Source organism: Canis lupus, chromosome 23, assembly GCF_011100685.1.
Source record: "Canis lupus familiaris isolate Mischka breed German Shepherd chromosome 23, alternate assembly UU_Cfam_GSD_1.0, whole genome shotgun sequence".
Lineage (NCBI taxonomy): Eukaryota > Metazoa > Chordata > Mammalia > Carnivora > Canidae > Canis > Canis lupus.
In genome coordinates, this window is record NC_049244.1 from 35488789 (window position 1) to 35506344 (window position 17556).

Genomic DNA, 17556 nt, shown 5'->3' on the forward strand with positions numbered 1-17556 from the left:
GTCTAGCAATAAAGGATTGGCTAAATCAATTATAAAGTATTACACATCTGTGAAAATAAAATAAAAATACTCAATAAAATGGAAAGTTAAGATATATTAAAAGTTTTTTAAAACACCAACTTACAAGAGAATATTAACCCATTTTTGTAAATGATAGTATAATGCACAAAAAACTGCACTTATGTAAACAAAGTTATTAAGTGACTATCTGCCAGACTGATCAAGAAAGAGAGGGCTCAAAATCAGAAATGAAAGAGAAGTTACAATCGATATCACAGAAATACAAAGGACTTAAAGAGACTACCATAAAAAGTTATATGCCAACAAACTGGAAAACCAAAAGAAATGGATAAATTCCTGGAAACATAGAATCTTCCAAGACTGAATCAGAAAGAAGCAGATGAAGGAAGGAAGGAAGGAAGGAAGGAAGGAAGGAAGGAAGGAAGGAAGGAAGGAAGGAAGGAAGGAAGGAAGGAAAAAGAAAGAAAGAAAAGAAAGAAAAGAAAGAAAAGAAAAGAAAAGAAAAGAAAAGAAAAGAAAAGAAAAGAAAAAGAAAAGAAAGAAAAGAAAAGAAAAGAAAAGAAAAGAAAAGAAAAGAAAAGAAAAGAAAGCAGATATTCTGAACAGAAGTTACAGTAATGAAACTGAAACAGTAATTTTAAAAACTAACAATAAAAGGTCTAGAAACAGATGGCTTCATTGGTGAATTCCATCAAATATTCAAAAAAAAAAAGAGGGATGCCTGGGTGGATCAGCGGTTTGGCACCTGCCTTTGGCCCAGGGTGCGATCCTGGAGACCCGGGATCGAATCCCATGTCAGGTTCCCGGTGCATGGAGCCTGCTTCTCCCTCTGCCTGTGTCTCTGCCTCTCTCTCTCTCTCTCTCTCTCTCTCTCTCTCTCTCTCTGTGTGACTATCATAGATAAATAAAATTTAAAAAAAAAAAAAAAAGGAAAGAAAGATAATCACAGTACCTGGGTGGTTCAGTCAGCTAAGTATCCAAATTATTTCGGCTCAGGTCATGATCTCAGTGTCATGAGACTGAGCCCTACCACAGGTTCCTCGCTGAGCATGGAGCCTGCTTAAGATTCTCTATCTCCCTCTCACTCTCCCTCCACCCCTATCTCTAGGGGGGGAAAAAAGAATCCTTTTCTTTTTTTCAAAGATTTTATTTCTATATTTATTTGAGAGAGAAAAGCATGTATATGTACAGCACAGGGAGAGGGAGAGGGAGAGAAAGACTCTCAAGCAGACTCCATGTTGAATGAGGGACCCGACCTGGGGCTCTATCTCACGACCCTGAGATCATGACCTGAGCCGAAAATTAAGAGTCAGAAACCTAACTGACTGAGCCACCTAGGCACCCCTCAATCCTTTTCATACTCATCCAAAAAATAGAAGGGGCTAGCAATGCTTCCAAATTTATTCTACAAGGCCAGCATTACTCTGATACCAAAACCAGACAAAGACACTACAAAAAAAAAAAAAAAATTACATACCAAAATCGCCGACAAACATAGGTGCAAAAATCTTCAACAAAATATTAGCAATGCAAATTCAAAAAGACAATAAAAGGATCATTCACCACAATCAGATGGGAATTATTTCAGGAATGCAAAGATGGTTCATTATCCACAATTTAACCAACATGATATGCCTCATTTATAAAATTAAAGATAAAAACCATCAATCATCTCAGTAGATGTAGAAAAGGATTTGAAAAATTCAACATTCAAAAAAATAAAAAAAAAGAAAAAAAAAGAAAAATTCAACATTCATTCATTATAAAAACTCAAAAACGTAGGAATAGAGAAAATACACTTCAACATAATAAAGCCATATATGACAAACTCACGGCTAACATCTTAGTTAACAGTGAAAAGCTGAAAGCTTTACCTCTAAGATCACTAACAAGACAAAACTGTCCACTCCCATCACCTTCATTCAACACACAAAACTGGAAAACCCAGTAGTAGCAATCAAACAAAAAGAAAAAGCATCCAAATCACTAAAGTAAAATTGTCAAAAAAAAAAAAAAGAAGTAAAATTGTCACTACTTGCAGAAGACATGATACTATATATTAAAAAAACCCTAAAGAGTCCACAAAAAACTTTTAGAATAAAGAATTCCCTAAAGTTACAGAATACAAAACTAATATATAAAAATCTATTGTTTCTATACACTAACAGAGAAATGAAAAACAATGCCATTTATTAAGTATATCAAAAAAAAAAAACTAGTCTTACACTAAGTAAGTCAGAGAAAGACAAATACCTTATGAATTCACTTATATACAGAATCTAAAACACAAACATGAACTTTTTCCGGTTTGATACTGCCAGATTTGAATTGATTTTTTTGTTCCAATAAACTCTTCAAATTTAAAAAATAAATAAAAATAAATATAAAACAAAAACTAAATAAATAAACAATAAAAATATATAAAAACAAAAACAGAAGCAGATTAATAAACACAAAAAACAAACTGGTGGTTGCCAGAGGGGACAAAGTGGGGAGAAGGGGAAAATAGGTGAAGGGGATTAGGAGGTCAAAATATCAGTCATAAAATAAATAAGTCATGGAAATGAAAAGTACAGCAGGAAGAATACAGTCAATAATCTTGCAATAGGGACTCCAGGTGGCTCAGCAGTTGAGTGTCTGCCTTTGGCTCAGGGTGTGATCCTGGAGTTCTGGGATCAAGTCCCACATCAGGCTCCCTGTGTGAGGCACCTGCTTCTCCATCCCCCTATGTCTGCCTTCTCTCTGTGTCTCTCATGAATAAATAACCAAAATTTAAAAATAATAATAATAATCTTGCAATAACTTTGTATGGTGACAGATGATAATTACACCTATCATGGTGAGCATTTGATAATGTATGTAACTGTTGAATCACTAGAGTTTCTACACCTGAAAGTAATGTAATTATATCGACTCCATTTCAATTTTTCTAAAAAGTGAGTATCTATGAAGATGTCCATATTTACCACTCTTTTTTGTTGTTGTGTCTTTTTTAAGATTTTATTTACTTGAGAGAGAGAGAAAAGACAGTGCATGTGCACAAGCACGAGGAGCAGCGGGGAGAAAGTGAGAAGCAGGCTCTCCACTGAGCAGGAAGCCTGACTTGGGGCTTGATCCCAGGATCCTGAGACACTCAACCAACTAAGTCACCCAGGCACCCCCATATTTACTATTCTTATGAACATAAATAACTTCGAATCAGAAAAAATAGAAAATTCAAAGTATGTATTATCACCCCATACAAAATTTATATTATTTTTTCTGCATTCTAGTCTATTCTATTCATCAGGTTATCTTCATTAATTCACACTGCCCTATCAAGATAAGCAGAATCACTGTCTTGTCATCTTCTGCCAAGTTTCCTCAATAAGGTCATATAAAAGAAAATCATCATAGAAATGGAAAGGGGGATTACAAATTTTAACTGCAGCTAGCACAAAAACCAAGAATTGAAAATAATAGACCTGGAGTAAAAATCACAGATAATCCTCAGATTCAGTTATATACTGGAGAAAGTGCTGCTGGGCAACAATAGAAAAAATAGGTAAAAAGGATTTCATCAAAACTTTTAAAATTTTATACATCAAAGGACACTACTGTGAGAGTGAAAAGGCAACCCAAAGAATGGGAGGAAATGTTTGCCAATTATATTTCTGAAAAGAGACTAATATACAGGATATATGAAGAACTCCTGTGACTCAGCAACAAAAAGTAAACAATTAAATTTAAAAATGTCCAATGGTCTTGAACAGAAAAGTCTACAAATGGCCAATAAGAACATGAAAAGAGGGACGCCTGGGTGGCTCAATGGTTGAGCGTCTGCCTTTGGCTCAGGGCATGATCCCAGAGGTCCTGGGATCGAGTCCTACTTCGGGCTCCCTGTATGAAGCCTGATTCTCCCTCTGCCTGTGTCTCTGCCTCTGTATGTATCTCTCATGAATAAATAAGTAAAATCTTAAAAAAAAAAAAAAAAGGATGCTTGACATTAGTCATTAAGGAAATACAAATAAATACTGCATATGATACCATTTCACAGCCATAAAAATGGTGATAGAAAACAAACAACAAAAACAGAAAATAACAAGTGTTAGCCAGGCTGTGGAGAAACTAGAACCCCCATGTATTGCTGAATAGGAATGAAAAATGGTAACACCACTGTGGAAAACAGTTTGGCAATTCTTTAAAAATTAAAACAGAATTACCATATGATATAAAAATTCCTCTTCCAGACATATACCCAAAAAAATTGAAAGCAGGACTCAAATACCTGTACATCAATGTTCATCATAGCCATTATTCATAGTATTACTCACAATAGCCAAATCATATGCTCTGATTTTCATATTGGATTCAGCTATTTGAAAAATGTTAAAAAGAAAGTTTAGAAAAATAATTTCATTTACATTTCATAGTACTCACAAATCAGTATCACTCATCAATTCACTTTAAAAAATAATCCAACAAAACAAGCAAGCCTTGCTATGTAAAAAAGTTACTTCCAAATTGATGATTTGAGGGGGATGGGTGAAATAGGTGATGGGAATTAAGGAGGGCAGAGTGCACTTGTACTGACGAGCACAGGGTGTTGTACGCAACTGTTGAATCACTATACTGTACACTTGAAACTAGTATTACACTGTATAATTGACTAACTGGAATTTAAATTAAAAACTTAAAAAAAAAAAAAGGGTAGCCCAGGTGGCTCAGCGGTTTAGCACCAGCTTCAGCCCAGGGCATGATCCTGCAGATGGAGACCCGGGATCGAGTCCCACATTGGGCTTCCTACATGGAGCCTGCTTCTCCCTCTGCCTATGTCTCTGCCTGTTTCTCTCTATGTGTCTCTCATGAATAAATAAATAAAATCTTTAAAAAATAATAAAATAAAAACTTTAAAAAAAAAAAAAAGAATTTGCTTCCAAAGGAAGGCATGCTACTTATGACTGGGGGAAACCTTTCTTCCCCACAGTTACCATGAAAAGTCAGCGTACGGAGGAAGGAAAAGGAAAGAAAAGACAATCAACCAAAAGTCACATACAGAAAAATTAAGACAAGTTCAAAGATAGTAATTAAAAAGATTTTAACTCAAAACTTCCTTGGTAATGTCAAATTCCTTTAAGCAGCCTGAACAAAGGTTTCAAACTAACATAGGTTAATTTTTCTTAAATCAGATATCACACATTGTTTAAAGTAAGAGTGAGAATTATCTTTTATATATCTACAAAAGACCAAACATGTATCAAAGTCTTTAAAATCAGTGACCTAAAGATTAATTTTTAGGTCACATTAATAACATTTCTATAGAATATAGTCACATTAATAACATCTTCTCTTTTTTGTAATTTTTTTTATAATAGAGTATCATCCCCTAAGTGATAAATAAGCTACATTTATAAAAATTCTACCAATTACATACCTGCTTAATATAGGAAATGGTAGCTTCCCGAGGAACCTCCAACTGAATATAAATCCCAGTGGGCAAAAGGAAATCCACAGGTATGGAGCCATCAGATGCTAACTGTGAATCCACTGCCCAGATGTCAAGGATGTCTGCCATAGCAGGAGGCATTATGAAATTGAAGCACATTCATAACCATGGGGCCCTAGAAAGTATTAAGTAAAACTTAGTGAACCCGAAAATTAGCCAGATCTTATACTAAAATATCATAAAGCCCACCAATCCATAATAAGTCACTGGATTTCAATATAGCAAATAATGTAACAGTTGACTAATTAAAGATTAAGCCACCAGAAATAAATTGTTGTTTAAAAATACTTTTGGTTATCATTCCATACATTATATACATAAACACACCACACTGACTCAAATTCAACAAAAGTACATCATGTGAAAAAGAAGATCTGCTGTACTCATTCCCTGTTATAATCAAGAATAAGACCTGGAAGATTGTTGAAGGTCTCACTATTAATGATTTCTCCTGTGAGAAGATGGATCTAACTGCAAAGGAACTGGCAGAAGAAAAAGAAACTGCCTTTGAGTTTCTTTCTTCTGCCTGACTAGCCCATCATTTTGATGTTACTAAAGGCTCCAAAATTGAAGAATCTAAATGTCGTCTTTGACTCTAGTACAAATGACAATAATGTTGTACTTAAATTACTTGTGAAAAATGATACGTTTGAAGGAGTATGTGCTTCTTGGTATAAATTTGGGATGGTTTATCATCATGCTGTTAGTGCTGCATTCTAAATAAAATATATATTGAAATGAAAAATAAAAAAATAAAAATAAAATAAAATAAAAACACACAGAAGCAAATGAAAATGAAAGCACAACAGCCCAAAACCTTTCAGATGCAGCAAAAGCAGTCCTAAAAGGTAAGTATACTATATTACAGGCCTAACTCAAGAAGCAAGAAAAGTCTCAAATACACAACCTTACCTTGCACCTAAAGGAGCTAGAAAAGGAAATAAAGCCTAAAGCCAGTATAATGGAACTTATAAAGATTAGAGCAGAAATAAGAAGTAATATAGAAAAAGAACAGATTAATGAAACTAAGAGCTGGTTCTTTGAAAATATATAATAAACATCTAGCCAGGGGAATCCCTGGGTGGCTCAGCGGTTAAGTGCCTGCCTTCGGCCCAGGGTGTGATCCTGGAGACCCGGATCGAGTCCCACATCGGGCTCCCTGCAAGGAGCCTGTTTCTCCCTCTGCCTGTGTCTCTGCCTCTCTGTGTGTCTCTCATGAATAAATAAATAAAATCTTAAAATAAAAGAAAATAATAAATTAAATTAAATTAAATTAAAATAAAATAAACATCTAGCCAGATATATCAAAAAGAAAAGAGGAAGAACACAAATAGATAAAATCATGAATGACTGAGGAGATCACAACCAATATCACAGAAATACAATTATAATACTATTAAAAATTATATGCAAACTGGGTAACCTGGAAGAAATGGACAAATTCCTAGAAACTTACAAACTGTCAAAACTGGGACAGAAAGAAATAGAAAATTTGAATAGACCCATACATAACCAACAAAGAAATTTAATGAGTAATCAAAAATCTCCCAACAAACAAAAGCCCTGGGCTAGTGGCTTCCCAAGGGAATTCTACCTTTTTTTTTAAAAAAAACAGACATTTTAAAGAGTTAAAAAGAGTTAAGAGTTTCTTCTCAAACTGTTCCAAAAAATAGAAATGGAAGAAAAATTTCCAAACTCATTCCACAAAGCCAGCATTACTTTGATTCCAAAACTAAAGACCCCACTTAATAAAGGAGAACTATAGGCCAATACCCGTGATGAACATGGATGCAAAAATTCTCAACAAAATACTAGCAAATCAAATTCAACAGTACATTAAAAGAATTCACCACAATCAAGTGGGATTTATTCCTGGACTGCAGGGATGGTTCAATATTTGTAAACTCATCATTGTGATACATGATATTAATAGAAGGATAAAAACCATATGATCCTGTCAATAGATGTAGAAAAAGCATTTGACAAAATACAGCATACTTTCCTGATAAAAACCCTCAACAAAGTGGGTATAGATAGAACATACCTCAACAGCATAACAGCTATATATGAAAGATCCACAGCTAATATTATCCTCAATGGGAAGAAACTGAGAGCCTTTCCCCTATCATCAGAAATAAGACAAGGATGTCCACTCTCACCATTACTATTTAACTGAGTCCTTGCCTCAGCAATCAGACTACAAAAAGAAATAAAAAGCACCCAAATTTGCAAAGAAATCAAACTCTCACTATTTGCCAATGACATGTTACTCTACGTAGAAAACCAGAAAAAGACTCTACCAAAAAACTGCTAGAACTCATACATGAATTTAGCAAAACCCAAGGATATAAAAGCAATGTGCAGAAATGTGTTGCATTTCTATACATTAATAATGAAGCAGCAGAAAAAGAATTCAAGGAATTTTTCTCATTTGCAATTGCATCAAAACCAGTAAGATACCTAGGAAGAAATCTAACTAAGTAAAAGATTTGTACTCTGAAAACCATAGAGCACTTATAAAAGAAATTGAAGAGGACACAAGTAAATGGAAAAGCAATGTATGCTCAGGGACTGGAAGGATAAACCTTGTTAAAATATTTATACACAGGGCAGCCCTCCTGCATGGAGCTCCCTGCTTCTCACTCTGCCTGTGTCTCTGCCTCTCTCTCTCTCTCTCTCTCTCTCATGAATAAATAAATAACATCTTTTAAAAAAAATATTTAAACACAAAGCAATCTACACATTTAATGCAATCCTCATCAAAATACCACCAGCACGGCAGCCCTGGTGGCGCAGCGGTTTAGTGCCGCCTGCAGCCCGGGGTGTGATCCTGGAGACCCTGGGATCGAGTCCCACGTCGGGCTCCCTGCATGGAGCCTGCTTCTCCCTCTGCCTGTGTCTCTGTCGCTCTCTCGCTCTCTCTCTCTCTGTGTCTCTCGTGAATAAATAAATAAAATCTTAAAAAAAAAAAAAATACCACCAGCACCTTTCACAGAGCTAGAAAAATTCTAAAATTTGCATGGAACTACAAAAGACCCCCAGTAGCCAAAGCAATTCTGAAAAAGAAAAACCAAAGGCATCATGATTCCGGATTTCAAGCTATATTACAAAGCTGTAGTCAACAAGACAGTATGATACTGGCACAAAAACAGGCACATAGATCAATGGAACAGAACAGAGAATCCAGAAATGGACCCACAACTGTATGATCAACCAATCTTCAATGAAGCAAGAAAGAATATCCAATGGAAAAAAGACAGTCTCTTCAATAAATGGTGTTGGGAAAACTAGACAGCAACATGCAGAAGAATGAAACTAGTCCACTTTATTACACCATACACAAAAATAAATTCAAAATGGTTGAAAGACTTTAGAGTGAGACAGGAAACCATCAAAATACTAGAGGAGAACACAAATAGAAACCTCTCTGACCTCGGCTGTAGCAACTACTTACTGAACATGTCACCAGAGGCAAGGGAAACAAAAGCAAAAATGAACTATTAGGATTTTATCAAGACAAAAAAAACTTCTGCACAGTCAAGGAAACAATCAACAAAACTAAAAGGCAATCTATAGAATGGGAGAAGATATTTGTAAACAACATTATCTTATAAAAGGTTAGTATCCAAAAACTATAAAGAACTTACAAATTCAATACCCAAAAAACAACCCAGTTAAGAAACAGGCAGTAGACAATGATAGACACTTTGCCAAAGAAGACATCCAGATGTTTAACAGACACATGAAGAGATGCTCAATATCACTCATCATCAGGGAAATAAAAATCAAAACCAGGACGAGATACTATCTCACACTTGTCAAAATGGCTAAAATTAATGCAAGAAACAACAGGTGTTGATGAGGATGGGAGAAACTGCACTGCCTGAACATTGCAGCATTTACTGATTCCTCTCTACTAACTCGTATACATCTTATAGTCTGGACCCATTTAATGGACACTAATACAGACCCTGAATCTTTCTCATGTTGCAGCCTTGTTTCTGTGAAGGAAGAGCAGTGCACTGCTGAAAGACTGTGGTTTCAGAATCCAACAGCTTACTTGTGAGAGCTGGTACCATCTCTAACTGGCTGAAAGATCTTTAGCAAGTCACGTTATCTTCTCCCTACTTAAATTCCCTTATCTGTGAAATGATGAGATCAACAGTAACTACTTTAGAGCATAATAATAAATACTGAAGAAAGAACACCTGGAACTTAGTAAAGACAAAAAAAAATTCCCTGTTTTTTATTTTTATTCAAAAGCCCTAAGTTTGGGACACCTAAGTGGCTCAGTAAGTTAAGCACCTGCCTTTGGCTCAGGTCATGATCTCCCTCCAGGTCCTTTCCTGGGATAGGGCTCCTTGCTCAGTGGGGAGTCTGCTTTTTCCTCTGCCCCTCCCTACTGTTCATTCATATTCTCCCCCCCACACCACCCCCGCATATAAATAAAATCTTTGAAAAAAAGAAAAAAGGCTTGAGTTCTTTTGAGCTCTGAGTTATACATTTTTCAACTAGTTTCATTTACCTAAAACTGACTAGCACACAGTAGCCATTTAGTAACTGTTTAACGAATGACAAAATATTATCCCTACTCCTACAATTAAAAAAAAAAAAAGCTCACAGGATAACGATAAAATCTAAAACAGCTAAAGGTGACTTTTTACTCTGTGTCACCATTCTAGGAACTTCTTTACATGCAATTCTAGATTTTATCCTTCCTACCACCTTATGGTAACACTGCTATTCCTTGAGGAACATAAACAGGTTGAGATCTCAAAACCACCAAGTGGCAGTCCTGGGATTTGAACTTGGGTCTAACTGTAAAGTGTGAGCCTTACACCACCTTCTGCATAATAACCATTAAAGTACCAGAAAAAAGTTTGAGACATTTAATCATAATCACATTATGTTAACTATAAGCTCCTTGAGAGCTCACCCCATTTTTTTTTCTTTTCTTCTCCATGCTTTTTTTTTTTTAATTTAGATTGATTGACTGATTGATTTGAGAGGGAAAGGAAGAGAGGGAGAGTGTATGTGTGTGTGTGTGTGTGTGTGCACGCACATGCAGGGAGAAGGACAGAAGGAAAAGCAGATTCCTCACTTAGCAGGGAGCCTGATGTGGGGCTCGATCCCAGGATCACAACCTGAGCCAGAAGACAGATGCTTACCCTACTGAGCCACCGAAGCATCCCCGCTCCCATGCTTTTTTAAAGTATTGTCTCTTACCACAGTGTATGGAGAAGTCATCATACTTAGGCACTCTCAACTGATAATTTTATAAACATGAACAAACTATACAAAGTTACTACAGATGTCATAAATAGTCACTGGCCCTGAAATAGCTTTAGGTACATCACTGCAGAGCAGCCTTTGGAGACAGTCTTTAGTAGAGGAGCTGCTTTTTTTTTTTTTTTTTTTTAAGATTTTATTTATTTATTCATGAGAAAGAGAGAGAAGCAAAGACACAGGCAGAGGGAGAAGCAGGCTCCCTGCATGGAGCCTGACGTGGGACTCGATCCTTCGGTCTCTAGGATCATGCCCTGGTCTGAAGGCAGAGCTAAACTGCTCAGCCACCCGGGGATCCCTAGAGGAGCTTTTCAAACCATGCAAGTATCAGGTGTTCTAGAAAACATGCTATACCAAATTAAATAAAAAGACCATGTTTTGCCTATATTCATCTACCACCATGCAAAGATTGGGGAAAGCCAGCTCCTGCACACCAAGTTACAGTATGTATGATAATGAATCAAGAGTTTTCAATAAAAGGAAAACAAAAGAGGAAAAACAAAAGTTAGCATTTAAAATAGAGAAAGGATTATGAAACATCAGCCACCTGTCACACAATTACAATCATGATAAACCTGTACATGCCCCTACTTTCTTCAGCACAGATTTTTAGCAAGACTCTCACAACTAAAAACCAAATCACCTAATGAATAACAATAGTAATAAAAGATCATGAAACTATAAAAACAAAACATTTAAGATCTCACTATTACAAGATAGCTGGAAATGCTGAGGCTTCCTCAGGCCTGAGGCCCAGAACATCAATCTTTGCAAAGAGACAGCACCTCACCACCCAATGGCATTAACTCCCCAGATAAAAAAAATTCCGAACTTCTGGGGGGTCTTGGAGGAAAAAGCACTATGGTAGATTTAAGAATTTCTTGAAGTAGTTGTAACTAAAAGAAATTACAAAAAAGAATTCCTGGGCCCTTACTTTCCTTCCTTTCTGGATCTGTTGTTCAACACTCTCACACATTCTATCCTTAATCCTGCCACCCTGAGCCACTAATATTTGCCAACATATCCCATACTCTCTCCTGCCTCCTACTTTAAACATCATTCCCTCTCCCTAAGATGTCCTCATCTACATTATCTCCTGATCAACTCTTACTCCTCTAGACTCTTGGAATACATACACCCAAGCACCAAGGCATACCTATGTCAAGGCAGGAGCATACTACATTGAAGCTGGTTGCTTATAAATAGCTCCCAAATTCCTATTATTTCCACCTCTTTATCTGCAGCTTTGACACATATTATGGTCTCAGTAGTTACTTACATATAGCTAAATGAATTAATGAATGAAACAAATTCTATGGAAGTCACTTAGGAGACCAATTATACTAGACAATAAAAAATGTGATTTGGGGGATGCCTGGGTGACTCAGAGGTTGAGCATCTGCCTTTGGCTCAGGACATGATCCCAGGATCTGGGATCGAGTCCCACATAGGCTCCTTGCATGGAGCCTGCTTCTCCCTCTTCCTGTGTCTCTGTCTCTCTCCCTCTCTCTGTCTCTCTTTCATGATTAAATAAAATCTTTAAAAAATAAAAATAAAAAATGTAATTTAAATCATGCTTAACATGGAAAACTTTAACTATGTGGCCTTCAATGCAATCTCTCAGTACCCAATCTAAGAAATTCCATATACAGCCCACAAAGGTGACATCTTTCCATGAAGTCAGGGTAATATTTACCATTATATAGATAAAATGCCATGCACATATAGATCTCCTAGAACTCATTAAATTAAAAAAACTGAAATGATTTAATTCAGATATCAGTTGTCTATTTGCAAATGGTTTTATAAAATCGCAGTCTATATTTTATAGCAGATGTATCTTTCCTGTAAAAGAGTAAACCAGAAAAATATTAACAAATGTACAGAATTGATTGCATCATCATTTACAATGGGATCAAGCTTCACCTAATAGCACTTCGTCTCTAATCCACAAACTTCTGTCATGTGAAGAGGAACATGAAATATATCTTACCTATAACCTAAGCACTGCATTCCAAAAAACAAAACAAAACAAAACCCACACAAACACAAAATCAAAAAAGACACTCAGGTCAACATAGAGCATATAATTACAGCCTAATATGTAGGTTATATTTGTGAATCACTTTATTTTTTTTAAGATTTTATTTATTTATTCATGGGGGGGGGGCGGTGGCAGAGATATAAGCAGAGGGAGAAGCAGGCTCCATGCAGGGAGCTCGATGTGAGACTTAATCCCGGGACTCCGGAATCATGCCCTGAGCCAAAGGCAGACGTTCAACCATGGAGCTACCCAGGTGTCCCTGTGAATCACTTTAATAAAAGAACTTTTATTCTGGGCAGCCCCGGTGGTGCAGCGGTTTAGCGCCGCCTGCAGCCTGGAGACTGATCCTGGAGACCCGGGATCGAGTCCCACATCGGGCTTCCTGTATGGAGCTTGCTTCTCCCTCTGCCTGTGTCGCTGCCTCTCTCTCACTCTCTCTGAATGAATAAATAAATCTTTAAAAAAATTTAAATAAAATAAAAAATAAACCAATGCTCAATGTTTTCAAGGACTTTAAGCTAAATACTACAGAAGAATGGTTTTCAATCCTCTCATATTCCATACTCTCTTTTTTTTTTTTTTTTTAAGATTTTATTTATTCATGAGAGACACAGAGAGAGAGAGGCAGAGACACAGGCAGAGAGAGAAGCAGGCTCCATGAAGGGAGCCTGATGTGGGACTTGATCCTGGGACTCTAGGATCATGCCCTGAGCCAAAGGCAGATGCTCAACCGCTGAGCCACCCACGCGTCCCCCTCCATATTCTTTTTAAACAAATATTATATACACTTTAAAAATCTGAAATGAAATTATTCATAATTTACATATATATATATACCTAATTTCAAAATAAATCTATTTAATACCCTAGCTGTAACATAAAAGGAGAAATAAAAGAAAATAATAAAGCTTTTCTCAATATGTAAATACATGGGCATAACCAAACCTGTTTTATAAAGCAGTCATGTTTGCCTCTATACATAGAAACATCATGGATATGACAAATACTAATGCAGACTAACTCAAATGTGCTGTACTAATGATCAAATACTACAAATGCCACTCACTGGTGCCACAGGTTTTCCAAATCTGTATGTTTCAAAATCAATATTTTGAAATCATGTAAAAAATACTTTGCATTATATTTTTACCTAATACAGAGTTAATATCTCAGCTCAGATAAAAATAAACGGTTTTCACCTACACACATATCTGGAAGAAATTCAAAAATTGTCTTGTACATGAGGCATTTTTTTGTTGTTGTAAAAGACTGTCTTAGGGGTGCCTGGGTGGCTCAGACAGTGAACCGTCTGCCTTCAACTCAGGTCACGATCTCAGAGTCCTGAGATCAAGCCCCCTCATCAGGCTCCCCACTCTACAGGGAGCTTGCCTCTCCCTCTCCCTCTGGCTGTCGCTCCCCCTGCTCTCTGTCATTCTGTCAAGTAAATAAATAAAATCTTAAAAAAAAAAAAAAAAAGACAATCCTATGCATTGCAGGATGTCCAATAATCCATTACCTACTAGTAAATAGCACCTCTTCAAATCATTGTATCAACAAGTACAAAAATAATCACCCTTTACAAATTTCAAAAAACACCATATAGCAGGGAGGTCACACTGTCCACTTTCAGAACCACTGCTCTTCAATAATGCCTACTATTTCTCAAAGTAGTGATGACCTAGAAAAGTTTGGGGTTTCTTTTAAGATTTCATCATTTGAAAGAGAGAGAAAGAAAGAGAGAAAGAGGGAGCACAAGCAGGGGGAGGGGCACAGGGAGAGGGACAAGCAGACTCCCTGCTGACCAAGGAGCCAGAGGTGGGGCTCAATACCAGGACCCTGAGATTATGACCAAGTGAGCCACCAAGGTACCTTGACCTAGAAATGTTTTTATCTAGACCCAATTATACTCCATAGTTAAAATAGTAATGAACACAATTTGTCATACATTTCTACTGGTAAACCAATGGTGTTTCTTGCATTTGGCTATGCTGTCTTTGGCTAATTCCTGAAAGGTTTAAAATAAAAAAAAAAAAAAAAGCTCAATTAAAGGAAACTGTAGCCCCTTAATCAGAGGAATATAAGGCCAGTATGACTAGCTCTTAATTTTCATGACTCTTAGTAAGTGTAAACTTACAGGTGGAGTGGTCTAATTACTCACAGGGTAACCTGTAGCTCTTCATAACATCCTACACAACATTTTTCATAGGTACTGAGAGAGGAAGCATACTCACAAGATGTGCTGTTATCAAAACAGCATGTCCTTTGTCAGATTGAAACTGTGACATGGTTGCTAAACAAATGAGGTAACAAACCAAATGCTAACAAATAAATCTTTTGTAGAGATGTTTTGAAAAAAATTATTGCTACACATTTAAATATAAAATATATCTGGTTCCTATTTCCCTTTGTCATTCTTATTTCATAAGAGCACCACACACAAGAGTCCAGCCTAAGAATTAACTCAAGAGTTTCAGTTTAGGAGAGTTGCAAACCCTGGGGACCCTGCTGGTGACTGTCTGTTAAGCCTGAAATCTCTTGATTTCAGCTCAGGTCCTAATCTCAGTCAAGCGATCCTGCCCAGCATCAGGCTCCATGCTCAGCAGACAGTCTACTTGAGAATCTCTCTCTCCCTCTCCCTCTGCCTCTGCCCCTCGCCCCACCCCGTGCATTCACTCTCTCAAATAAATAAATCTTTTTAAAAAGTTATAAACCTTTCTCATTTTAAAGATAATAAAAGTAAGGCCCAGAGAAATTAAGTATCTAGGATGACAAAGCAACAGAGCCAAGACCAAAGTCAGATTTTCTTCTCTAGCAATTAGCATGCTTTTAAAATCTATTTTCCCTTTATTTTTTATGTTTTCCTTCTTTTCTCTTTTTTAAAGATTTATGTATCTGCAGAAGCAGAGGGAGAAAGAGAATCTCCAGTAGATCAATGGGGAGCCTGATGGAGGGCTCAATCTCAAGACCCTGAGATAATAACCTGAGCCGAAATGCTTAGTGGACTGAGCCACTCAGGTGCCCCTCCTTCCTTTCTCTTTAAAAGAAGGTCCTTCCCAAGGCTATCATGCCAGCAGGATCCTCAGTATTGCATCACTCTTCTGTTTGAACTGAAATGATCAAAGCCTGAGGACAAGCATGAAACAATGATGAAAACTCTTCCAGGAAGCTATTAGAGGCACAGGAACTTTAGCAATGACAATTAGCTCAACTAAACCCTTAAACTGAATTTACCAATGTATATCCTGTCAACTGTTCCCTGGCAGAAAAAAAGAGTTTAAATGTACTCAGTCTCCCTAGTAATATGCCATCAGAACCATTAGATTTTACTTTTTTTAATCAAATGATAAGCAGAACCAACATAAACTTGTTATACAGATGGACAAGTTTAACCAAAAACTACTCTGCAAAATCATGGAAGAAATTTTAAGAGAGACTAAAAGACAATTTTAAAAATTAAATGCAATAGGGCTGCCTTGCTGGCTCACTTAGTAGAACGTGGGATTCTTGATCTCAGGGTTCTAAGTTCAAGCCTCACACTGGGTGTGGAGATTACTTTAAAAATTTTTTTTGTTTTAAATCTTAGGGCAGCCCGGGTAGCTCAGCAGTTTAGCGCCACCTTAGGCCCAGGGTGTGATCCTGGAGACCCGGGATGGAGTCCCACACTGGGCTCCCTGCATGGAGCCTGCTTCTCCCTCTGCGTGTCTCTCTCTCTCTCTCTCTCTCATTGTGTCTCTCATAAATATATTCTTTAAAAAAACTTTAAAAAAATCTTAAAAAATAAATGAAATACTGTTTACCTAGTATTCATTTCTTTCTTATTATATGATTTTAGCTAGAAGTAAATGTTTATTAAAAAAAAAAACATGAGCACTGAAAAGGGCCATGCACTTTTGAAGAGCACTACATATATGATCTCAAATCTTCAGGTTTCAATCAGAGACTATGTAAAATTGATGAGATCTTAAATCATATGGCCTTGAGTTCTGCCATCCACATTATTCAAAAACAACAAATCAGCCTCAACTAATTTATTTACATGGAAGTATGCAAGCACTAACTCTGAACATAGCAGAACTTTTTTTTTTTTTAACATAGCAGAACTTAATTCTGTAATGACTGTTATTTAATCTGAATCATCATAAGTCTATGTAAAGATATCTCCAAAGTTGGAGCATCTGGCTGGCTCACTCAGATGGGCATGCAACTCTTAATTTCTGGGTTGTGAGTTTGAGGTGAGTTACACCCACCTATGTTGGGTGTATAGATTACTGAAAGAATTAAATAAACTTAAAAGAAAAGATAGCTCCAAAGTAATTCTACAAATTACTAAAGAATTGCTAAAATTTTATATACCTTATCATTTATGTAAAAATAATATTTAAATTTATCCTCTCAAATAGAAAGTATTACTCACTCTAAGTTGCTTGTAGAAAATATTTGGAAATATGCACTGACCCTTGAAAATTTTATACCCGCTAACCCAGGAATTCAAATTCTATAATCTACCTATTTAAAAACTTGAATGCAGGGGGCATCTGAGTGGCTCAGTCAGTGAAATGTGGGGCTCTTGATTTTGGCTCAGGTAATGAACTCAGGGTTATGAGATGCATTCAGCGGGGAGTCTGCTTCTCTCTCTCCCCCCGTCTGCCCCTACCCCCCAACCATGTGCACCCTCTCTCTCTAAAATAAATAAATAAGTCTTTAAAAAAAAAACTTGAAT

The 17556-nt window shown here is 36.6% G+C and overlaps 1 protein-coding gene across 2 annotated transcripts in view; it reads right to left on the reverse strand.

Annotated features, from left to right (window-relative positions):
* PIK3CB (phosphatidylinositol-4,5-bisphosphate 3-kinase catalytic subunit beta) overlaps window positions 1-17556 on the reverse strand; it is a 205873-nt gene that overhangs the window by 116815 nt on the left and 71502 nt on the right. For both annotated transcript variants that reach the window (XM_038571022.1, XM_038571021.1), the window contains one exon: window positions 5435-5621. In XM_038571022.1, coding sequence (XP_038426950.1) covers window positions 5435-5605 — 171 coding nt within the window. In that variant the 5' untranslated portion in view covers window positions 5606-5621. The remainder of the gene's footprint in view (window positions 1-5434; window positions 5622-17556) is intronic.